The sequence below is a fragment of the Gadus morhua genome, chromosome 16 (assembly GCF_902167405.1).
Source record: "Gadus morhua chromosome 16, gadMor3.0, whole genome shotgun sequence".
Classification (NCBI taxonomy): domain Eukaryota; kingdom Metazoa; phylum Chordata; class Actinopteri; order Gadiformes; family Gadidae; genus Gadus; species Gadus morhua.
The window spans coordinates 8,165,985-8,190,704 of NC_044063.1; the positions used below are offsets into that span (position 1 = coordinate 8,165,985).

General features: G+C 44.0%; 2 protein-coding genes across 5 annotated transcripts; one reads left to right on the forward strand and one right to left on the reverse strand.

Moving 5' to 3' along the window:
• Positions 1–2,244, forward strand: wdr74 (WD repeat domain 74). The gene is made up of 2 exons (XM_030337216.1): positions 1–688; positions 1,116–2,244. The coding sequence occupies exons 1-2, from the start codon at positions 83–85 to the stop codon at positions 1,680–1,682; spliced, it is 1,173 nt and encodes a 390-aa protein (XP_030193076.1). The 5' UTR covers positions 1–82; the 3' UTR covers positions 1,683–2,244.
• On the reverse strand, positions 2,006–24,661 carry zgc:162872 (BAR_ACAPs and ArfGap_ACAP domain-containing protein). 4 transcript variants are annotated; one of them, XM_030337192.1, is made up of 22 exons: positions 24,379–24,657; positions 23,826–23,883; positions 23,533–23,652; positions 23,252–23,305; positions 23,071–23,129; positions 22,183–22,366; positions 20,022–20,066; positions 19,265–19,360; positions 18,706–18,780; positions 9,566–9,669; positions 9,091–9,142; positions 8,188–8,288; positions 7,597–7,690; positions 6,746–6,915; positions 6,318–6,387; positions 5,502–5,596; positions 4,521–4,597; positions 4,051–4,205; positions 3,858–3,967; positions 3,505–3,615; positions 3,307–3,368; positions 2,006–3,204 (listed from the first exon to the last, which is right to left on the reverse strand). In XM_030337192.1, the coding sequence occupies exons 1-22, from the start codon at positions 24,429–24,431 to the stop codon at positions 3,077–3,079; spliced, it is 2,073 nt and encodes a 690-aa protein (XP_030193052.1). In that variant the 5' UTR covers positions 24,432–24,657; the 3' UTR covers positions 2,006–3,076. The 4 variants fall into 4 exon arrangements, with proteins under 4 accessions (XP_030193052.1, XP_030193050.1, XP_030193051.1 ...); XM_030337190.1 differs by lacking the exons at positions 2,006–3,204; positions 3,307–3,368; positions 3,505–3,615; ... (8 more) ...; positions 9,091–9,142; positions 9,566–9,669 and adding exons at positions 9,987–10,454; positions 10,550–10,621; positions 11,047–11,097; ... (2 more) ...; positions 14,210–14,317; positions 14,550–14,618 and having other exon boundaries at positions 24,379–24,659; XM_030337191.1 differs by lacking the exons at positions 2,006–3,204; positions 3,307–3,368; positions 3,505–3,615; ... (8 more) ...; positions 9,091–9,142; positions 9,566–9,669 and adding exons at positions 9,987–10,454; positions 10,550–10,632; positions 11,047–11,097; ... (1 more) ...; positions 14,210–14,317; positions 14,550–14,618 and having other exon boundaries at positions 24,379–24,661.
• Between the last annotated feature and the right edge of the window lie 59 nt (positions 24,662–24,720).

Consider the following 24,720-nt stretch of genomic DNA (forward strand, 5'->3'; position numbering starts at 1 on the left):
CGCGACGTCATCTCTGAGGAGCACGTTTTTGAGAGTTGTGATCAGATCAGTAAGTTAAGTTATTATTATTAGTTAGATTGTCATGGGAGAGAAGAGCCGGCTGTGCCGGGTGTGGGTGGGCGCGGAGACGGGGATTCTGAAGGGGATCAGCCCGGCAAAGAAACAAGCCTTTAACTTTTCCGAGACGAGCAGCCTGAGCCGAGACCAGGAGGTTCGGGTGCTGTGCTGGGGAGACCCTGCCGAGACGGAAGTGCTAGTGGGCTCCGTGAACGGGACCGTGCGGACGTTCAGCACAGAAAAGGGGGTCTTTACGGAGACCAGGCAGTGTGGGGACGCTGATCAGGGGTTCTTCACCGGGCTGGCGGTGGCGGACTGCGGCCTGGTGACATGCGTGGAGACGGGCCGGCTGCGTGTGTGGAGGGAGGAGAGCAGCAGCCCCGTAGTTGACATCGACGCGGGGAAGAACGTGTGTCGTATGCGACAGAACGCTGCGCAGAAGAACCGAGTCGCCACGGGTGGGAAGGAGAACGGGCTGAAGATCTGGGACCTGGAGAGACCTGACACGCCGGTGTTCACAGCGAAGAACCTGCGGGACGATTGGATCGGCCTGAAGCAGCCAGAGTGGCTTCGGGACGCCGCGTTCCTCCCGGACTCCGACAAGATAGTGACGTGCACGGGGCATCACCAGGTCAGCAGCACCAGTACTTTAATATCTTTAGAAATATATATATTAGTGTGTACAAATATATATATATATATATATATATATATATATATATATATATATATATATGTGTGTACAAATATCTATATCTATATCTATATATATATATATATATATATATATATATATATATATATATGTGTGTACAAATATCTATATCTATATCTATATATATTTAGTGTGTACAAATATTTATAAGGGTCAAAGATATTCCAACGTGGTGTCCATTAAAATATATATTCTACTGGGACTTGGTGGAAACATACAACTATCCTATTTATTTAACGATGGATTCAAAATGTATCCTCTGTTTACTTGAAGTGGGTGTCCCATGGAAGCCCTTGTTTTGACCGTGTTTCTTCGTGTGTGTGTGTGTGTGTGTTGGATCCAGGTGCGTGTGTACGACCCTTCCACCCCTCAGCGCAGGCCCGTTTTGGAGGTCCGCTACGGGGAGTACCCTCTCACCTGCCTGTCTCTGGTGGCCGGGGCGCAGTCGGTAGTGGTGGGCAACACCCACGGCAGCCTTGCGGTGCTGGACCTCAGGAAGGGGCTGGTGCGAGGTTGTCTAAAGGGGCTGCAGGGGGGGGTTCGGGGGCTGCAGTGCCACCCCACCCTGCCCCTGGTGGCCTCCTGCGGCCTGGATCGCTTCCTGCGCATCCACAGCCTGGAGACGCGTGCGCTGGAGCACAAAGTGTACCTCAAGTCCAGACTCAACTGCCTCCTGCTGTCCAGCGGAGCGCTCGGGGAGGAGGTCGGGGGGGACGTGGAGGAGGTGAAGGAGGAGGAGGACGAGCTGTGGCAGAGCATGGAGAAGGTGGAGGAGAAGAGCAAGCGAAAAGCCCCAGAGGAGGAAGAGGAGGAGGAGGCGGCGGTAGAGGAGGAGGAGGAGGCGGTAGAGGTGGAAGTGACGCAGGTGACCAACAGTAAGAGGAAGAAGAAGAAGAAAGGCCAGAAGTGATGTTGGTCAGAGGCGTCATGTTCTCCATGGCGAGGATCATTGAACCCGGTTGGATAGCAGCACCCAGCCCTGCACTCAGCTGACCAGGAGAGGGCCCCTTATTGGCCAGCAGCTGGTTTCTTTTGGACATTGAGGCGATGCGCCTGCTTGTATGCTCTGTTGTCGATAAAGTTTTAGAAGATATTTCCCTAACCGAGTGTCTTCTCAGGTGTTTGTTGGAAGTGCATCAGTAAACAGGGCAAGTGTTTTAGATCCGAGTCTGGATGTGTATTTTGATCCAGTTTGGATCACGATACAAACTGGGAATTAGTTTAACAGACGGGTAAAATATGAACATATGTTTTATTAAGCATTTTTTTCAAAGAAATGTATTAACCATCCAAAATACAATAAAATGTGCTGTTTTATGTTATTGTGGTTTTAGGAAAACAAAGACCAACTGAAGGTCTGTATCGATCTTGCATACGTAACAGTGGTTATATATTCATGGTTCAGTCTGGCTTGAAATATAAGGACATCTTCTACAATGCTTCACAGATAAACACAATAAATATGAACCTCATGGAAGCTGTCGAGCCTGTCTCTACCACTAACCCTTGACCAAGCCGCACTCAACTTCCATTGGTTAAAAAAAAAAAAAGACATGTTACATGAAAGCACATTCTCTTACTTAACCTGCATTTGTAAAATTTAAGACCTGTAGTGACTCATCCAAACTAGATATATTAAGTTATGGTAATTTCCCTTTCAAAGGTTTGAGTTAACGTGAAATCTGCGGTTACTCTTAACCTGAAGCCACATTTCTGTGCTAGTAACAGCCCACTAAGGATGCTCAATATTGGATTAATGGTTTTTAGATTTCTTTCATTTAAAGAATTCCAACAAAACGGGTGGGAATTTCCTAGACAAGGATCAATAAAGATCTTGGAATTTACTATACTTCTATAGTACAGTATAAAGCAACTATAGTCCTGCTGCCATAATCAAGGACCAGGTCTTGGACAGGCATCAATTATTTCAGGGTCCCGCCAATTACATAATGATTTGGCCATTCGGCAGGTAAAACCGTTACGGCTAACATTAAAACAAGCTTTGCGGGTAGATTATCCACCCGGGTAGGTAAAAATAAGAAAAGGGAATTTTTTTGACCATTATTAGTTAATGAATACATTTAAGGTAAAGTGGTGTAAATCCATGCAGCAGGTTAAGGTAACTCTACAATCCCACAATCAGCTTGACAAGAAGACCCCTTCAGGCTTATAAAGGTCCTACAGGTGAGTCTTAACGAGGTACTAAGGGTGAATCTTAACGAGGTGCTAGAGCTGAGGTTTGGATGTCTGATAAATGTTCGACAATGTTTAATTCCAGCAGAATTTAGGCATGCCTTGACTTTGCTATTCTCTCTCCTCCTCCTCTCTCTCCTCCTCTCCACGTCTGAAGTGGCGTCTGTTCAGTCTGTCTGGCTGATTGGACGCCATGTTGCTGAAGTCCCGGAAGATGTCTTGAAACGTCTCGTCATCACCTAACACAACCCATGTTATAAAACACACAAAAGACGTGTTGTTGAGTATAGAGCGTAGCATTGGTTGTGGGCGGTTCTGTGTAGTAGTGTGTGTTGTGTTACCCAGTGCTCCAAACACGCCCTCTGAGTCTCTCATCTCTTCGTTCATCCGAGCCATTCGAAGCCTGATCAATCAAAACAACCACGATCAATTCATCTGATCTATAAACCATGATCAACAACACATGTGATCAATAAATCACAATCAATACGACCAACCAATCGGAATCAATACATTTGATATTACATGTGATGACTCACAGGGTAACGATGTCAGCGTGTGCCGTTTCCACGGCGATGGCCAGTGGGTCCTGGCCCCTCTCGTCTGCTGCATATTGATTGGCTCCTCGCTTCAGGAGCAGACACACCTGTCTGGAACCAACCAATAGGAGCTCCCTTAACACACACACCTGTCTGGATAAATACACCAATAGGAGCAACCAATATTGTGTGTGTGTGTGTGTGTGTGTGTGTGTGTGTGTGTGTGTGTGTGTGTGTGTGTGTGTGTGTGTGTGTGTGTGTGTGTGTGTGTGTGTGTGTGTGTGTGTGTGTGTGTGTGTGTGTGTGTGTGTGTGTGTGTGTGTGTGTGTGTGTGTGTGTGTGTGTGTGTGTACCCAGTGTGTCCTCTGCTGACAGCAGTGTGCAGGGCTCCTCTTCCGGCCTGGTCTCGGTGATTCACGTTGGCGCCGTTATTAAGCAGGTAGTCACAGGCCGGCAGAGAACCCTGGTGTAGATATGATATATATTATTATTAATAAACATAGTACATAGAATTAAATATATAGATCTATATTTATAGTGTCTCACCCCGATGGCAGCAGCCATAAGCGGCGTTCGGTTCTCCTCCTCCGGTTGACGCCTGTTCACCTCTGCGCCTTGGGACAATGCTGCTGCCATGGCAACCACGTCGCCTAGCAACGCCCCCTTGTACAGAGCATGCCCGGCCTCCTCCGTCCCTCGCCCTGTAAGAACAACGTTCAACTCTTTGGTTTGTGATCACTAGGGTTTAGTGATTGCTGAGGTTTACTTATCACTAGGGTCTATTGATCACCAGGGTTAGGTGATCTCTAGGGTTTATTGAAATCTAGGGTTTTGTTATCATTAGGGTTTAGTGATCCGTGAAGTTTATTGATCACAAGGGTTTACTGATGCCTAGGGTTTCAGTAAAGGTGTGTATTTATTAATAAAGGTATGTCTCTGGTATGCACGTATCAATAAAGGTGTGTATTTATTAATAAAGGTGTCTATTGATGGTAAATGTAATGAGTTAAACCTACCAACATCTTCAGAGTGTCTCTTCTCTACAAATCTCTTCTCCACATATTTGTCCCTGATCCACGTCTCCTTCTCAGCTCTAAACAGAGAAAACACAAGTTCAACCACATCTACTAACCACGTTCTAATGTTTTACTGGTCTAATGTTATTCTCGTCTTCAGAGTCCACCCTCCCCCTTCTGGCCACCATTGTACACTGTATTGTATTGTGTTGTGTTGTATATTGTATTATAGTACTTAACTGTGTAGCAACTGCAGTAGCTGCTATCATTGCTGTAACACGGGGAATTGGTTAGCCTAGCGATTGTTGTACTTGCACTTGGTTCTATGAACATCCTTTCTGTACCGACAGCGATATATTGATGCACTTCTTATGACAAATGTAACTATTGTAAGTCGCTTTAGATAAAAGCGTCTGCTAAATGCCCTAAATGTAAATGTAAATGGTCTTATGGTCTACTGGTCTAATGTTCTATTGATCTAATGTTCTTGTGGTCTAATGTTCTTGTGGTCTAATGTTCTTGTGGTCTAGTATGCTAGTGTTTTATCACTAGACTAATGTTGATCTGGTTTAATGTTCTACTGGTCTAATGTTCTATTGATCTAATGTTCTAAAGGCCTGGTGGGTACTACTAGAATAGGGTTACATGCCTGTGTGTCAATAAATACCCCTTATTATTCCCACACTGGTCATTTCAGTTCAAAACCGGGAGGCGCGACTTCTGCACTTCAGCACCGCCCACTGCACAGTGTGATGTCATGCTATTACGGAAGTAAAGCTTGAGCGCAAACGGGATGTTTCACACACTTATTGAGGGGCATTCTCGGTGGGCGTGAATACTCCTCCTGGCTCGGACTTAAATTCTTCTACTTCAGCAGAATAAAAACATGTATACGTACGACATATAATATCCAAAGAAAAGGGAAAAGTCGAAAAAGCATGATATCACCCTTTAAAAGACAGGTATATGAGGAGGCGGTACCTTGGGCTGTGTGGGTGGGGCTTATTTGTGCCCTGCTCTGAACAGGTTGCCTCGTAGATCCTGTTGATGGCATCATTTCCTAGCAAACTAAGGAGCTAAGGGGGGGGGAGAAAACATAGGACGAATCAGATGATCAGAAGATTAAAGGGATATGCCGCGATATCTTTAAATTAGTTTGCTGTTTTACCCAGATTTTGATGAGGTGTTTAATTCCAAATTCATCGTTTTGATTCCAGAATGGGACTTCGATGGGTTAGCGTTTGCTTTCCATAAGCCACTTCCATTGACTAGCAGAGTTACAGTATACTAGCTCCTGTTCATGTGATGGGAATACACTTTCTATTACTTTTCCCAAGACTTCCAATGCGTTCCGACTAGTCGCTTTTTCCAAATGAGTGACAGAAACATCCCAACAAGATTTTAGTTGGTCTACAAATCCACTATTTCTAGCGCTGTGATTCTTAGGCTACCCGAATGGGTAGTCTATGTGGAGGGTAACCTATCAGCATTAAAGGTACCCTAATAATCACAGCGCTGAAAATAGTAACACTTATTCCATGGGTTTGTAGACAAACGACAATCTTTGGAAAGTGATTGAAAGTGTATTCCCCTCACACGAACTGGAGCTAGGCTAATGTAACTCTGGAAGTCAATGGAAGCGGCGTACTGAAAGCAAATGCTAACCCAGCGAACTCCCCATTTTTTGGATTTAAACAAATCTGAATCTGGGTTAGACAATTGACAGATTTTTAGCTTCTATAGTTTTAGCTTCTATATGACCTTTAGCTGCTATGATAGCAATAGCTGCTATTTTACCTTTAGCTGTTCAGGCTCCCAGGAGTCAAGGGTAAGAGATCGTACTTTGGAAAGATGGACACCCAGACTCCTGCAAGAAATCATATCAAATGCCGTTATTCCACTAAACACTTACTGTAACTATTGACTATCTACATCTACCTACATCTCCTTACACCCCCTCACAAGTAGTATTAAATATATCTCAATCAACTCTGACTCATATACATTTGTGTATATACTATGTTACCTGATTATTCTAGATGATTACCTGTGTTTTCCAGGTGTTTCTAGCTAGCAGAGCTACCTGCATATTCAAAGTGTTTCCAGTTTCCTGCTTTTAATCAGATGTTTCTAGTTTCCTGTGTGTTCTTCAAGGTGTTTCTAGTTTCCTGTGTGTTCTTCAAGGTGTTTCTAGTGTCCTGGTTTTCCCAGGCGTCGCTAGTCACCTGTGTATCCCGGAACATTCGATGCAGACAGTGATTCCCAGGTTGAAGGAGGCCCAGCGGGGGTCCGGCTCGCCACAGTCACAGCAGCTCTGGTTCCCGGGGACCCCCAGGGCCCCTGCCAGCGGCGTGTCCCCAGGGGGTACCTTGCTGGTGTGGGGTAGTGCTGGCTCCTTAGGAGTAGCCAGTAGACAGGACGTTAAGATAACACTACATTAATGCCGCGTTCGAGATGCATCATACATCGCCCGTATCAATAGTTTTCCCGTTTGTCTTTGTGGGCATCGCTACGTGACGAGTCGGGTAAGAACAGTCATTGGCCCACTCATTGTTATTGTTAGCTACATTAGCCAAACCGCTCGAAAACAAACAACAAGTTCTGTCTTGTGCAGTACTACATTGTGTAGAACTATATTGTGTAGTTCTATATTGTGTAGTAGTACTTTGTGTAGTACTATGTCGTGTAGTACTATATTATGTAGTACTATATTGTGTAGAACTATATAGTGTAGTAGTACTTTGTGTAGTACTATGTTGTGTAGTACTTTATTATGTAGTACTATATTGTGTAGAACTATATTGCGTAGTAGTACATTGTGTAGTACTATGTTGTGTAGTACTTTATTATGTAGTACTATATTGTGTAGAACTATATAGTGTAGTAGTACATTGTGTAGTACTATGTTGTGTAGTACTTTATTATGTAGTACTATATTGTGTAGAACTATATAGTGTAGTAGTACATTGTGTAGTACTATGTTGTGTAGTACTTTATTATGTAGTACTATATTGTGTAGAACTATATTGCGTAGTAGTACATTGTGTAGTACTATGTTGTGTAGTATTATGTGTACCTGGGTGAGTTGCAGCTCTAGGTCGATGTTCCCTTGCAGAGCCTCCAACCACAGCTTCATCCCCTGCTGCGAGTCGGCCTGTAGAACACAGCTCCTGCACACATGCACACACATGCACACACATGCACACACATGCACTGTGTCAACAGCAGCATCTTACGTTTGTTATCAGTCAAACACTTTATTCTCTTTATCAATGGTTAATGTCCTAATCCGATGTGAATACCGTGAATAGTCAGGCGGGACAATCTCTTGGTTTGATTCCATAGATAGTATTATATTCATTATCACATTATTCAAAATAATAATAGTCAATATCATATTAAATTGACTGCAGATGCTGACATGAACAGACGTCCACATCCTCCTCAGTTTGTTAAAAGGAGAAGGCCTTTACTGGAGGCGCAGTGCCTCGCCTATAGACACCTGTGGGAAACCCTAATAAGCTAATTTATTATTTTCAAGTAAGATATGATAAATGATTTGTTGAATGATAAATGATTTAACAAATATCTTATCGTTCCACGACCCGTTGACGAAGATATATATACTGTATATCCTTGAATATATACAGACTCTTGAGGGCCTTACTTGTGGACGGACAGCAGCTGGAAGCAGAAGCGTCGCTCCGTCTGCTCAAAGCACTTAGCAGCACAAAGTCTGAGATCCTCGAACAGAACCAGGGGCGGCTCCTGAGGTAACAACATTCATATAATAACTGTAACTATATCACCAGGATGGCTCCTGAGGTAACAACATTAATATAATAACTATAGCTATATCACCAGGATGGCTCCTGAGGTAACAACATTAATATAATAACTATAGCTATATCACCAGGATGGCTCCTGAGGTAACAACATTAATATAATAACTATAGCTATATCACCAGGATGGCTCCTGAGGTAACAACATTAATATAATAACTATAGCTATATCACCAGGATGGCTCCTGAGGTAACAACATTAATATAATAACTATAGCTATATCACCAGGATGGCTCCTGAGGTAACAACATTAATATAATAACTATAGCTATATCACCAGGATGGCTCCTGAGGTAACAACATTAATATAATAACTATAGCTATATCACCAGGATGGCTCCTGAGGTAACAACATTAATATAATAACTATAGCTATATCACCAGGATGGCTCCTGAGGTAACAACATTAATATAATAACTATAGCTATATCACCAGGATGGCTCCTGAGGTAACAACATTAATATAATAACTATAGCTATATCACCAGGATGGCTCCTGAGGTAACAACATTAATATAATAACTATAACTATATCACCAGGGGCGGCTCCTGAAGTAACAACATTAATATAATAACTATAACTATATCCCCAGGATGGCTCCTGAAGTAACAACACAAATATAATAACTATAACTATATCACCAGGGGGGGGCTTCTGAAGTAACACAAATATAATAACTATAACACATTAACAAGAGAATGGTTTAAATAAACTGATAATCCTACCTTATGGGACTTCTTGTAGATCAACTGGTTGTTTTTGAGGGTATACCAGCCTCTAAACAAGCGAAGGTTCATACATGAAGCATAACATTCTAATCACAGTTAACAATTTTACTAGTATTATGTATTACAAACTAAACGCAAGGTGAACTACGTAACTAGTATTATGTATAATATCTAAACACACGATCAACTACATTACTAGTATTATGTATGACATACTAAAGACAGGGTGAACTACGTTACTAGTATTATGTATTAACTTTATAACTTTACCTGGCAGTCTGCTACTAGAACTTGTTGGCTACTAGAACCAATCATTCTGCTACAGCAACCTTTCTGTCTGCCTGCTACTAAAACCGGTCTACCATTCAGACCTTTTATTGCTATAAGTATAACCCGTCTGTCTGCTACTAGAACCTTTCTGCAACTATAAAGTCTTGTCTCCTTATAGAGCTTATCAGGAGAACCGTATTACCTCTTCCATGTTTTTGTTTTTCTTCGGGAGCGTTTGAACAAGTAGCCCTGGATGAAGTCATCGGTACCGGTACACAAGCTGACCACAGGATCCCCAGAGGCGTCCTGAACACATACACAAAGCCGTTAGCTATTGGTCGAGGACGTTGCTGTTCCAGGAACCACCACTAGGTGTGCAAGGGGGCCTTGCCCCTCACTGGACCTTCCTCTACCTCTCCTAGATTACAGCTCAACAGACGGGTAATACAACAAGAGGGGAACATTGAGAAAGTCACACACTCGGCACAGGAGGTCAGAGGTCTGGTTGGGTGGAGGAGGTGGTCTGTTAGGCCGGAGAAGGAAATCAGAGCTGTGGAGCAGCAAGAGCAGCCAGAACAGCAATGAGATCTCTTTAATTCACCAAGAGTTTGACGAAGACAATACAAGTTTGACGCCATTTATTTTGCTTGTTTCATCTTTCAATCATCTCCGTTATTCTTCCATTTTTGAAAAGCAGACGTAATAATCAAAAAGACAGGGTTTATTAGGTAAAAAAACTTCTTTATATACATATTAAGGGTTACATTTGTCTCAGAGGTCAAAACATACAAACGTAACCAAAAGATAACAGAATGGATATTCCGGCAGTTGGGGTCCCATGTATAGAAACAGATATAAAGGCTTCCAGAGTTACTTCGGTGACGTCCTCTCATCCCTCTTTAAAGCCCTGATCCGGTTATAGACATAGTATTTGATGCTCTTCCAGTCCCTGTGACCCAGGGCCGTGGGTTCGGCCGACAGACACTTGTAACAGTCGCGACAACCCGGAACCCGACCCGAAGTGATGAGAGCCATCATGTGTCTCTCCACAGCCTGGACCTCCTCCTGCCTCCACTTGCGCCGCCTTGGATCTTAGCAACAAACAGACAGACAGTCAGACAGACAGACAGACAGACAGACCTGGACCATGAGGATCAAGATCGACATTAAAACTTTAAGCGCCAACCTGGGATGTTTTTTGGACGTTCACATTTCTTAGCTTCGTTTGGAATCACTTCATCTTCCGCGCTCCCACATTCTGTGGAGAACCTTTAGATTAAACATCAAAAAATCCCAGGTCTGAGTCAGCTGACTCCATCACCTCCCAGGGTAACCATGGGAGAGAGGACAGCTGGTTACAGTTAGAATGAGGAACTTATTAGGACAAGTCAATAAAAAGCATCCAAAACCCTTGGCATTTTGCATTTGTATTGGCATTTTTGGCTGGACAACATGAATATCAATACAGGGTTTGGGCCACCTAAGAACTGAACCTGCTCCAATAACTTCTTTCACTTCACAAAGTTTATCATACCGGTGGCAAGAAGGACGTGGTTTTATTTTACTGCTCCCAACATCCTTCATACAGCAATGTGACAAAATGTACAATTAGATTCACTCCCCTTGAGGCAATATGATGCATGGGGGTAGTACACACACAACTGTATTTATACATGTACTTACCAGTGACACCATACGCCAACCTGCGTCGTATTCGTCCCAAGAAGACCTTCTCTAGAGAAAAGAAGGAAAGAAGAGTATAGGTGATCAGAGTAAGGACCAGAGGAACACACACTGGAAATGAGCCGGTGTTGAATACCTCGGAGGTTCACTTCGATCGCATCAAGACATTTTCCTTGGAATTGTCCTGTGGCTCCAGCTTCACGCGCGAGCAGAACCTCTGCGATTCTGGCAAGCTGGCATGTCTTCAGTGGGGGACAGTAGTATCCTGGAGGGGTAGCGAGGTCATGGCCCACCAGCTCAGCAAGGAGCCCCGTGTCAGTAGTGCACAGATTGAGGACTGTGGAGAGAATTGCAGTGTGTGACCGGAGCTCGGTGTCCATCAAGACTGTTGGGCTCCTCGTCCCACAAACCTTGGCAAAGTCTATGAGGCACTCCGAGCAGTGATAATGAGACAATTCAGACGGTTGGCCAAACAAGTATTGGTTCTCCTTGACCACTCCACACTCCTCCCGCTTCTCCACAATCAAATTGAGTGTGCAAAGCATCTTCGGAGTAAGCAGAACTGAAGCTGGACTTGCGTCACTCTTCTTGACAACTATTTTTGCAAAGTTTCTGCTTAATATTTTTTGGACTTCCGTGAGGGAGTGATCTGGGCTCCAGCAGGTGGCTTCGCTGGACAGGAAGTCAGACACGGTGAGGCTGGACACGACGTGCTCTTGCTGGTAGTTGAAGAGGAAGACCTGGGTTAAGCACACCTTCACCAGCGCAGTCCACGACTCCGGGGAAGGCTCTCGGAGCAGCTCGCACATACCTTCATCGTGTTTTTCTCCCAGAAATAGATGCAGTCTTTGGACATCTTCAGTGAACTTTCCAACAGTTGGGGGGGGGGCTGCAGAGAAGACAAAATCCCTCCACCTCTCCTTGTGGACATCTTGGAAGCTCCTGGCCTTGTCTACCGAGTCCACGTCATTGGCAGCGAGGGCTTTAGACTTTAACATTCTGCTGACCATCATCAAGTCCTTTTCCAGCTTATCAATTAGAGCCCGCTTACCATAGGAACCTGTGACACTGTTGTACTCACATGTTGCCTTTACACAATCAACCAACTCCATGTATTTCTGTGTGTTAATGAAATCCTCCATATTCCTGAATGACGAGACTTTCTTTGCAGTAGTCAGCAGCCCGCCCAGTTCTCGCATCTTCTCGATGGCCATCTTCCTCCCTTTCAGGTAGTTCCTGCATTTCACCAGCAACTGTTCACCCACCTGAATGATGACTCTGTCTTTCCGAATCGCTGCTGTGATGTCATCGACAGGCATTGCGTTGACCATTCTCCAGACCTTCCTGGTGATGTGTGGTGTGACACAACCAATTGATTCAATGTTTCTAGGGCTAGTAGTGATGGAAGTGGGCTTTAATGTACAGGACTTTGAATGGTGCCAGAGGCGGTTCTTTTGAAATAACACCTTGCAGTACCCACAGTGCTTGAAGTCCTCCGGTTTCGACGCCCCCTTGGGTCGCCTGGAAGGAACTAGTTCTCCCTTCCCTGACTTCAGAACTGCTGTGTTGTGCTTGAAGTTCCCTTGGATGCGAAGAAAATTAAGACGTTTCCTTCTCTCCTTGGAGCACTTGGGGAATCCAAATGCATCAACCACCTCTGGTAAATACTTGTGTGTATGCTTCAGGTGTCTGGAGATCTTTGCAACTGGCTTCATGCAGAACAAGCAGTATTGAAGCTTCGACTTGCGTCTTCCATTAATCTTCACCGAGGAGTGGATGACCACATTCTCATTCTCACTTTCGATGTCGGTCTGGTTTGTGTTTGGACCTTCTCCACCGGCCCCTGGTTTCCTGGGGTTCTTTTTGGTATCCATGGCCACAGTTGACCTGCCCAGTTCATCAAGTGCCTTTTGTTTTGATGCTCTGGTAGATCTCCTGTGGTCTTTCCATCCCCCATTTCCCATTGTAGCCTCTGGAACACTTTTCGAGTGCTTGTCCGTCTGCTCTGAAACACAGTCTTCCTCAGTCTGCTTTGGAATACAATCGTCTCCTGAGTCTTCCTCTGACTGCTCTGGATCACTATCATCTCCTGAGTCTTCATCTGTCTGCCGTGGAACATATTCATCTCCTGAGTCTTCCTCTGACAGCTCTTGAAAAAAGTCGTCTCCTGAATCTTCCTCTGTCTGCTCTGGAACACGGACATCTCCCAAGTCCTTCTCTGACTGCTCTGGAAAACAGTCAACTCCAGAGTTTTTCTCTGTCTGCTTTAGGACAGAGTCATCTCCTGAGACTTCCTCTGTCTGCTCTGGATCACAGTCATCTCCAGAGTTTTCCTCGGCCTGCTTTAGAAAAAAGTCCTCTCCTGAGTCTTCCTTTGTCTGCTCTGGAACACGGACATCACCAAAGTCTTTCTCTGACTGCTCTGGAAAAATGTCCACTCCAGCGTTTTCCTCTGTCTGCTCTAGAAAAAAGTCATCGCCAGAGTTTTTCTCTGTCTGCTCTGGAAAACAGTCATCCCCCAACTCTTTCTCCAACAGCTCTAGAAAACAGTCATCTCCCAACTCTTTCTCTGACAGCTCTAGAAAACAGTCATCCCCCAAGTCTTTCTCTGACAGCTCTAGAACACAGTCATCCCCCATCTCTTTCTCTGGCAGCTCTAGAACACAGTCATCCCCCATATTTTTCTCTGGCAGCTCTGGAACACAGTCATCCCCCATCTCTTTCTCTGGCAGCTCTAGAACACAGTCATCCCCCATATTTTTCTCTGGCAGCTCTGGAACACAGTCATCCCCCATCTCTTTCTCTGGCAGCTCTAGAACACAGTCGTCTGCGGAGTCTTCCTTGGTCTGTTCGGGAACACAGTCGTCTCCAGAATATTCCTTGGTCTGTTCTGGTAAACAGCCATAATCCATGTCTTCAACCTCCTCATCTGGTGCAATATTCAACTGTTCGTTGGGATTTTCAGAAATCAAGTCTTCCGCCTAAAAAATAACAGAATTTAACAAAACATTTAAATGAAACGGTAATACCCAATATGTTTACACGAGTGCAAAAGATTGACCAATGTAATTAATCATATTTGGAATGATGTAGGTCTTATGAGAATACAAGTTATTGGGATCAATAAGAGTGAATGATCTTCAGGATTCACTTCATAAGTTACCTGTGGAGGAGTATCATTCTGCTCAAACTGGTCCTGTTCATCACATTGAGAATTTGCATGGAGAGAAAGGTCCTCCATTTTAATGTCCATGTGTTTGTCCTCATCAGTCTGAAAATTTGTTTTGGTCAGTATCACTTCAAACCACGGAGGATACATTCATTTTTATTGAAGTGAGGTTACTCAAGTTCACCATCACGTGACCAATGGTTCATCAAAGCTTCACCGATGCAAGCCCCTCAGTTTTCTAAACACTTTTACACACTTGTAAACTTTTTACTGGTGTGGGCCGTAGCTGATGTGGGACCAGACTGTAGCTGCTGACGGTTTTGTTGGGACTCACCACAATCTCTTCCTTCACCAGAAGATTCCAGCGGTCCGTAAGGCGCTCAGAACCGATGGGTCCCGCCATCTGAAATCACACGCACACAGCGATTCTCTTGAATCCACACCATTTATCCCCAGATACCAAATTTAAACATCCAAAAAGTGATTTATCAAACGTTGATTTCACTTTCAATAGCTTATGCAAGACACATTTTGAGCTAGTCACTCTAATAAGTCAACTAGTTGTGACCTACATCCTGACTTAAAATAGCTATATAAAGTAAGTGCTATATATATATACACACATTTGGTAGCCACTCTTTCTTTCGTCAAATATATGCTGTCAACCATGTTGCAGAGGACATGGCAATTAGCAGACAAACCTGGTCAGTATAAGAATTAAAAAAAAAATAGAAAGTGTCTGAAAAGATTTAGACTCAACACTGCGTCGAATGCCCACTGTAGAAATACACTTTCCAAAAAATCCAGTTTAGAAAGCTCATCCCCTCGCATGATTCGTTTTTCTATAATACCCCTGTAGGCGCAACCCCAGCCCTTTCAGTTTTGGGGTTTCTGTCCTGGGCTGTGCCCATCTATGAGAGGGCTTGTCCTCAATGTTACAGCTCCACCCAGCTCCACAATGACAGTGCATGGTTGTATGTACTTGTTAATCTGATTTATTAGACATTTTATAAAAGATATTGTATATAATATTTACAGACAGATCAGTTATATTTCCCAATGATGCCATCACGACTGATCTCCCCGTTTCCAGCGAAAACCTTCAATCTGGCCAGCTGCCTTTGGGAGGCCAATTTTGGGGACCTCGATTTGTATCTCGCCGTCGTGCTTTCTTCATGCCCCTTTTTTTAATCTTGCCGAGGGCGTCTTCTGTCCTGCGAGTCGTTTGGAGAACACCACCTTACGATCCACCTACTACGGAGCCCCCCTGGGGTCTCATAGTAGAAAAAAAACCATGGCTCACAAACTGCCCCCTTGTGAAAAGCGAGTGATCCAACGGTGGGGTGGAGTTTAGGAGAAATACGGCTGATTCTATCCCACATAGAACACGTCAATTATTAACCTGTGGTCCTTACAAACCTACCGACCTCTTAGCAAACAAAAAAACTAAAATAACATTTCATCTGATGATTACCTTTAAGCCAGATCAGCCATGTCATTATATGGCAGCCAAACCTTAATGTTTAACATATTAACATAAATAATAGCTATTTTGCTAAATTAGTTGCTATATTATCAAAAACATCTAAGCAGATATATTTATGCAAGACATTTTTTTTTTTTAATCTTGAAACAGCTAGCTCTTAAAAATTGAAAGGAGACATATTATACCACCTGGTGGGAGTGTGATTAGCCTTACAAGGCTTTTCGAAAATCTGCCCCATATGACTTCACTAGTGGGCGTGTCCACCTAGAGCTGTGCTGGATAGATCAGTCTACCAGCCTACCCAGTGGACTGAAGTAAACGTTGCTCATCTATCCAGCACAGATCTAGGTGGACACGCCCACTAGTGATGTCATATGGGGCAGATTTTCGAAACGTCTTGTGCTAATCACACTCACACCTGGTGGTATAATATGTCTCCTTTAACAGATTATGTTGCAAATTTAGCCTGTCAAGTAATAATTCATATTGTACAATAACAATGAAACTTGATAGAGCAATGTTTTATGAATAAATTAAATGCACTTACCACCACCAATTAATTATGAATAAATGAAACAAGCGTCCCTCGAACAATGTATTATGAATAAATGAAACGTACATACATGTACCAATTTAGTATGAATAAATGAAACGTACTTACCCATACCAATTTAGTATGAATAAATTAAACGTACTTACCCATACCAATTTATGAACCATCTTTTTTAGACCCCGATAGACGCAGCATCAATCTCGGATGTGGATCAAACCCTGCAGTCCCAGACCACAGAGCGCTGGTCTGGGACTGCAGGGTCTAGACCCACTGCTGGTCTGGGACTGCAGTCCCAGACCACAGAGCGCTGGTCTGGGACTGCAGTGTCTGGACCCACTGCTGGGACCATAGGGACTAGAGTGTCTGGACCCACTGCTGGGACCATAGGGACTAGACCCACTGCTGGTCTGGGACCATAGGGTCTAGACCCACTGCTGGTCTGGGACCATAGGGTCTAGACCCACTGCTGGTCTGGGACCATAGGGACTAGACCCACTGCTGGTCTGGGACCATAGGGTCTAGACCCACTGCTGGTCTGGGACCAAAGGGTCTAGACCCACTGCTGGTCTGGGACCATAGGGTCTAGACCCACTGCTGGTCTGGGACCATAGGGTCCAGACCCACTGCTGGTCTGGGACCATAGGGTCCAGACCCACTGCTGGTCTGGGACCATAGGGTCCAGACCCACTGCTGGGACCGTAGGGTCTAGACCCACTGCTGGTCTGGGACCATAGGGTCTAGACCCACTGCTGGTCTGGGACCATAGGGTCTAGACCCACTGCTGGTCTGGGACCATAGGGTCTAGACCCACTGCTGGGACCGTAGGGTCTAGACCCACTGCTGGTCTGGGACCGTAGGGTCTAGACCCACTGCTGGGACCATAGGGTCTGGACCCACTGCTGGGACCATAGGGTCTAGACCCACTGCTGGGACCATAGGGTCTAGACCCACTGCTGGTCTGGGACCATAGGGTCTGGACCCACTGCTGGGACCATAGGGTCTGGACCCACTGCTGTTAGAACCCGTCCGAGACCACTAGGCTGCAGTGGCGGTACGAGGTAGAGCAGGTAGTCTGGAAACAGGAAGGTGGTTGGTTCATTCCCTGTGACTAAGTGTCGAGGTGTCCCTAAGCAAGACACCTAACCCCGACTGGTCCCGATCCACCGGTTGTTCACTTGCGTGATTTCACATGGCGTCGATGTGTTAATTTGTGAATGAGTGAATGTGACGCAATAGTTGTAAAACACTTTGAGTGGCCACAGGTCTGAAGCGCAGTCTATTCACCATTGAGGTTGTCGAAGCGGCTTCAAGTAAAACCCAGAGAGAAAAAAAAAATTCAACTGCCGGGACTAAACCAGAATACATTGGTGGGCCTCCCCGGGCGGACAGAAGGACAAAGACAGGTCAGAAGGAGAGGTCGGGAGGGTCAGAAGGACAGGTCATGTGGATAGGTAAGAAGGACAGTTCAGGAGCTCAGAAGACACATCAGAGAGGACCGACTCCGACGCCAGCGGTGTCTTCACACAACAAAACACTGCCCTACTCCAGCATTGAAGGGCAGCAACTGACATCAATTACCTGACAATTCAGTTCCAATCAAAACGACGTAGTTCAGACCGTTCAGTATCACCTTGAAAGTACGTTTGCGCCTCCTTTTTTTCGTTCGGTTCACACATTCGCTCACTCCTCAATTTGAGGAAAATAAAAAACGAACCAAATGAACAACGTGTTGCGACGGTGTATGTGATGTTTTGTGTGATGGTGTCTGAAGGTGTTTGAGATGCTTTGTGTGTGATGGTGTATGTGATGCTTTGCGTGTGATGTTGTATGTTATATTGTGTGTGATGGTGTATGCGAGTGTGTGAGGATGGGTGTGATGGCGTATGTGATGGTGTAGGTGATGTTTTGTGTGATGTTGTATGTGACGCTTTGCGTGTGATGTTGCATGTGATAGTGTATGAGAGTGCGTGAGGATGGGTGTGATGGTGTATGTGATGGTGTATGTGATGTTTTGTGCGATGGTGTATGTGATGTTTTGTGTGATGGTGTGTGATGGTGTGTGTGATGGTGGGTATGATGGTTTATGTGATGGTGTGTGTGATGGTGGGTATGATGGTTTATGTGATGGTGTGTGTGATGGTGGGTATGATGGTTTATGTGATGGTGTGTGTGATGGTGTGCGGGTCCGTTTGTGATGGTGCATGTGACGGTGTGATGGTGTGTGAGAGTGTGTGCTGGTGTGCATGATTGTGTGTTGGTTCGTGTGTCATTGTTAGTGACGGTGTGTGATGATGTGTGCTATGATGGATCTTAATGCATTGTTTATAGTCTGCATGCATGACAGAACGTGCACTCAATGCATGTCCACACCAGTGTTAGGGCCAAAAGGCGACTTTAGTGGAGGTTTGAGAGTACAGATAAGATGCTAAGAGGAGTGGCAGGAAGACTTACTCTCTGCTGCACTAGAAGGTGATGTTTTTCCAGATCTTTCCGTTTGACCGTGCAGTCGGCAGAGAGCTGGGCCAGCTGCAAGAGAGAACACAATAATTTAGTTCCTTGCCATCTGGAATGGGCCTAACTGACAGACCAAGAGATAGAGGAGGAGACAGAGAGAGAGACAGACGGAAGAGCAAGAGAGAGGAAAAAAAACACATGGCTATACCTTGGGAGAGTAATGCAGAATAATATATAATACAACATAATAAAATATTATATGACATTAAATGTTATATAATGTCAAATACAAGAGATAACTAACTATATAATACAATATTCATTATAATGATCAAAACATAATATTTTAATATTGTATAAGTTACATCATATATGTTATATAATATATAATATAGGTCTTATCAAGGTACTTTCAATGTCGGGTAGAATCTCAAGGTGCTTAACAGTGTATTAAAACCCTAACACAAGCCGAAAACAGATTTCACAGTCCCGGTCTCAAACAAGGCCAGGGCAGGCCCTTTGGTCACCATGGAGATGAAGCAGGGTCTGGCCTCACCTGCGTTGCCATGGTTTTCATTGTCGGCTCAAGGTCTTTGAGGAGGTCGAAGCCCTGGTGGAAGAAGGTGTACTGGGCATGGAAGTAGGAGAACACCTGGGGGGACAGGAGAACACGCCTTCAGAACCCGGCTTCTCCTCTATAACCTCGCTCCTCCTCTACAACCCTACTCCTGGTCTGGATTCCTGCTGCTCCTCCTCCTCTAGGAACCCTGCTCCTTACTCCTCTGAAACACTCCTGCTCCATCTCTAGAGCCTTGCTGGTGCTCCTCTATAACCCTGCCGTAACTCCTCCAGAATCCTGTTACTCCTCTAGAACCCAGCTCCTCCCTCCAACCATACTGTCGTCTGAAGCCTCCCCCTCCTGCTCTAGAACCCTGCCCCTAGACTAGAGCTCAACTTCCCTGCTTCTTCTCTGCATCTCAGCTCCTCTACAACCCTGCTGCTCCTCCTCTCGAACTTAGTACCTCTAACGCCCCTAAAGCCAGCCTCTAGAAAGAGGCCTGGTACAGAGCGGTTCTAGATCCACAGATCTATGGAAGAAGTCTACATGGAGGCTCACGCAAAAGACCAGCTGTCTCTTGTGGGACACCTTTCCAAGATGAAGCCATTAGCTGTTGTATAGCAATAGAATGGTGATCATATTGCTAGGCAAATGGCTAGGCAATTGTTGGTCTCTTCCTTCGGGGTATATGTGTCCAGTTAAATTGCAACACAACATTGTGCATGTTTCTCAACATTTACCCAACAGGTCTTACAGAATTGAGGATGTCCACCTTCTGCTGAATCTTGAAATTGTTGAGCTGAAAAAAAAAATCATATCATTATATTGTTTACTTATAAGAGATAACAGGTAAATATTAGACATCAGTCAGCAGTGAAGCAAGAGCTAATAGTACTGTAGAGCTAACAGCAGGCTATGGATAACAGCGCTATAGAGAAGATGGCATTTAAGCTAAGAGCCAACACTGCACTGCCGATAAAAGCTATACATTAACTTCAGTTATTTCATTGTATAGGATTTGGGTGTGTTTTAGGGTTGGGCAATCGTCTACAAGCTACCATCGTCCGATAGCGCCCCCTAGCGATCGCCGATAGTTGATACTATCCGGGGGGGGCAACTTTATAATAATTTTATAATATTAATTATTTATAATAATTTATCACTTTGAAAAAAAATCGCGATTTTATTTTTCGTTTTTTTTCTTAAAAACGAATACGATGGTCTTCCCCTTTGGACCAGCGTGAGCCGTGAGCCTCCGCTGATTTAAGATGTAGTGTTGTTCGAATTCTCACTGGTTAATTTCATGCCCTATATAGTGCACTTAAAATACCCAAAATGTGAGTGTACAAACTGTACATATGATGTTCCCTACGTGTTACTCCCATATACCACAATGCAATGCGGTCGTGTTTTTCCGGAGGAGAAGAAGAAGCTCAATAACCGCAAGCGGCGAAAACGAATACATTTAATGATGGAGTCTCCGGCTTTCGTTTAGAAATATCAACTTTTTTATTTGGGATTTAACAAGAAAATGAAACATTCAAAATTAATAAGAAAAACCTTGTTCAAGGAAATGTAACATTCAACGTCAATACAACCTCCTGCTTTCCTCGAGAGTACCCGGTTTGTTTACATGATCTGGGCGCATCTGTCTGCGTCACACAAATACCCGGCGCATTTACTGACGCAAATGACGTTTAGAAATGTTCAGCGTAGTGTCCGAATTCTCGTTTGTTCGTTCCCTATGTAGTGCACTATATCATGAACACTATAGGGAATAGTGAGTGAGTGAATAGGGAACGATTTCGAACACAGCTCATGTACCACAGCTGTGACCCGGAAATGGTGCAGTGTGATGTAATTTCGCCGTGCGAGCAGACCGGTAGGTTTCGAGCCCCTCCCCTCTCCTCTGGCAGCTGCGAGTGAATACGGCAGGTCAGCGCTACATAGTATGTTTTCCACCGGTGCCAATTCATTTAAAGTTGAAAAAATAGCTACCACAGCGCTATTAAAATTAACAATTAATTATTCAAATATAATGATCACCTTTTTATCGGCAACTTGACACGATCTACGATGGAATCCATCTATCGTCGATAGTCGATAGAATCGACTATCGGCCCATCCCTAGTGTGATTGACTACAATTTGAATAGATATACATATATTTAAAATTGCATTGAAGTCCATGTAGTCCATCACACCCAAATCCTATACAATGAAATAAAAAATATATATATATATATATATATATATATATATATATATATATATATATATATTAGAGCTGTCAAGCGATTAAAATATGTAATCGTGATTAATCGCATTAATGTCATAGTTAACTCTAATTAATCGCGATTAAACGCAAATTCATTTTCTATGCTAAATATCCCTTGATTTTTTTGTCCCATAATTCTTCTCATTTTAATTCTCTTATCAACATGGTGAAGTAATAATAATAATAATGATAATACATTTAATTTAGAGGCGCCTTTCAAGACACCCAAGGTCAAGTGCATCGGCTTGCCTTGTGCAAATGATTTTTTATTGATAACAACATTGGCATATACACTGATCAAAACAGGACGATACAAAAAAAGAGCCTATAGTGCAATTAAACGACTGCTTTGAACAAATGTCATTTGAACATAGCAGTCAGGCTACTGCTTCTTTGTTTTGAGCCAAAGAAAAAAAAATAATAATTTAATTTTAACTGACAGCTCTAATATCCACCCACCCACCCACCCACCCACCCACCCACCCACCCACCCACCCACCCACCCACACACCCACACACACACACACACACACACACACACACACACACACACACACACACACGTTATTTGCTAAAAGCAAACACAAACTATGTATATTTGCGCCCAGCGCTATAGAGCTACAGGGCTAGATGTTTACCTGCAGGCAGTAGTCCAGAGCAAAGTGCTGGTAGCATTTGCGAGTGGCTATCAGCAGGTGGCTAGCGCGCTCTGTGTCTGACTCTTTGTGGCGAGACACCTGGGCATTTTTCAGAGCCGCCGTCTCAAGGTCGTCTCCGATCCGCACAAACTCCCTCCGGATCTCACCCAGGGCCGGGAAAAATCTTCAACACAACGCCAACACTTTGTTCATCACCTCCCCCATCATCATCATCAACACCACCACCACTACCATCATCATCATCACAATCACCTCCCCCACCACCACCACCACCACCACCACCAGCATCCTGATCACAATCACCGCCACTTTGATCATCATCAACACAAACATCATCACCACCAAGTGTGCGTCTTCCTGGTTCCCGTATAGTAAAAACCCATGTGTGCGTCTTCCTGGTTCACGTATAGTAAAAACTAAAAACCCAAGTGTGTGTCTTCCTGGTTCCCGTATAGTAAAAACCCATGTGTGCGTCTTCCTGGTTCACGTATAGTAAAAACCCATGTGTGCGTCTTCCTGGTTCACGTATAGTAAAAACCCAAGTGTGTGTCTTCCTGGTTCACGTATAGTAAAAACCCCTGTGTGCGTCTTCCTGGTTCACGTATAGTAAAAACCCATGTGTGCGTCTTACTGGTTCACGTATAGTAAAAACCCATGTGTGCGTCTTACTGGTTCACGTATAGGAAAAACCCATGTGTGCGTCTTACTGGTTCACGTATAGTAAAAACCCAAGTGTGTGTCTTACTGGTTCCCGTATAGTAAAAACCCATGTTTTGTCTTCCTAGTTCACTTATAGTAAAAACCCATGTGTTGTCTTACTGGTTCCCGTATAGTAAAAACCTGTGTGTGTGTGTGTGTGTGTCTTACTGGTTTAAGAGGCTGGTAAGCTGGTGGTTGATGGCTCTCTGGGTCTGATCCAACAGAATCTGAGGAAAACACAAACACCTCCATCAGAGTGAGTGAGTGAGTGAGTGAGTGAGTGAGTGAGTGAGTGAGTGAGTGAGTGTGTAGTTAAATAAAAAATATTGTGTGTGTACTCAGTACTCACTGTGTGGAAGTTTACCATCTCATTCAGGCCCTGGTCAAATTGCCTCAGACAATTCTAAAACACACAAGAGAAATTAACCAATTACAGGCCAGAAAAATACATTGATTCTTACTCGAGAGGTAGCAATAATACTGCTAATAATAGTACTATGAGCCTCCATATTAATTAAGGCTACAAGGAACCCTGTTGGTATTTATCTAATGTATGCATTAACATAAATAAAATATAATATATAATCACAGTCAAGCGATGTATATTAGCAATAGTTCTGTGGTTCCTACCGCTATTGAATCTTCCTTCTTGTGGAGCCCTGAAAGCTCTGCCAGACTGGAAACAAACAGCTGGTTGGCTGTGCTGTACACTTGTCCCGCCTCCACCATGTTAGAGCAGCACTTCTGTACCTATTGGTCAGATTGCATTTCAATATACCATAATGCTCTGCAGAAAACATTACGTTTGGTTCTCAGTCTAAAAGTAATATTAATAAGAGTAATCCTCATAATAACAATAGGTATCCACAGGTACTCCACTATTATTATTATTATTATTATTATTATTATGTATTCACCAATACCTTATTTATTTGCAGCTCCAGAACAGCAGCATCCGATTCAAACTGATCCACAGCCAACCTAGAATAACAAATTACAAGTTAAACTTGTGATCACTAGATGAACTATCTGGAAAAAAACTAGAATAACAGCAGAAAACCTTGTGGAAGTAATTAGATAAACTACCAGGACCAACCTAGAATAACAATCGTAGACCTGGTATAAAGAAATGTAATAAATTAACTAACTGACTAACTTAACTGAAACGACCAGGTCCCGCTCTACGTAAAGGGTGGAGGAATAGCATAACAGGCCATCTGCATTCTCCATGGGAGCATAAAAAGGACCGTCCTTGACGGTATTTATTTTGATGATTTCCAAAATTGGAAAACGTTGAACTACAACATAGACTTTAACGCAAAACGTCGAAAGACTCGACTGAGGCAGATAGTGTCCGACTGTGACACAAAACGTAGAAGGTCTAAAAACTAGACTTGCCAAGCCCCAGACAGGCCCCTTGCCAACCCACAGGCCCCGGCGGTGCAGCTGGGGGTTATCGGGATGGAGAGGACTCACCTGAACACAGGGGAGTCTTGCAGACACTCTTCAAAGTCCAACAACACTTCCATGATGTTTCTTGTCTTGGAGTTTTTGCGCTAGAAACACACCATGGAGGCTCTGACTGTGTCGTATTCTATAGTCTTTACTACTTTATAGTAGTATGGCAGTTGTACTACGGTACTTCCAGCTCAAACGCCGTACAGACCATAACAACCCATTGAAATTTCTGTAAATTGATAAGCATACAGTGCGGCTGCGTGCAACGCCGTGCTGCTGTCCACTTCCTGATCCTCGAGATGGAGAGATGGAGGAACGAGCTTCACCTAGAGGACAGGAGGGATTCCTTCGCCCGCTCTA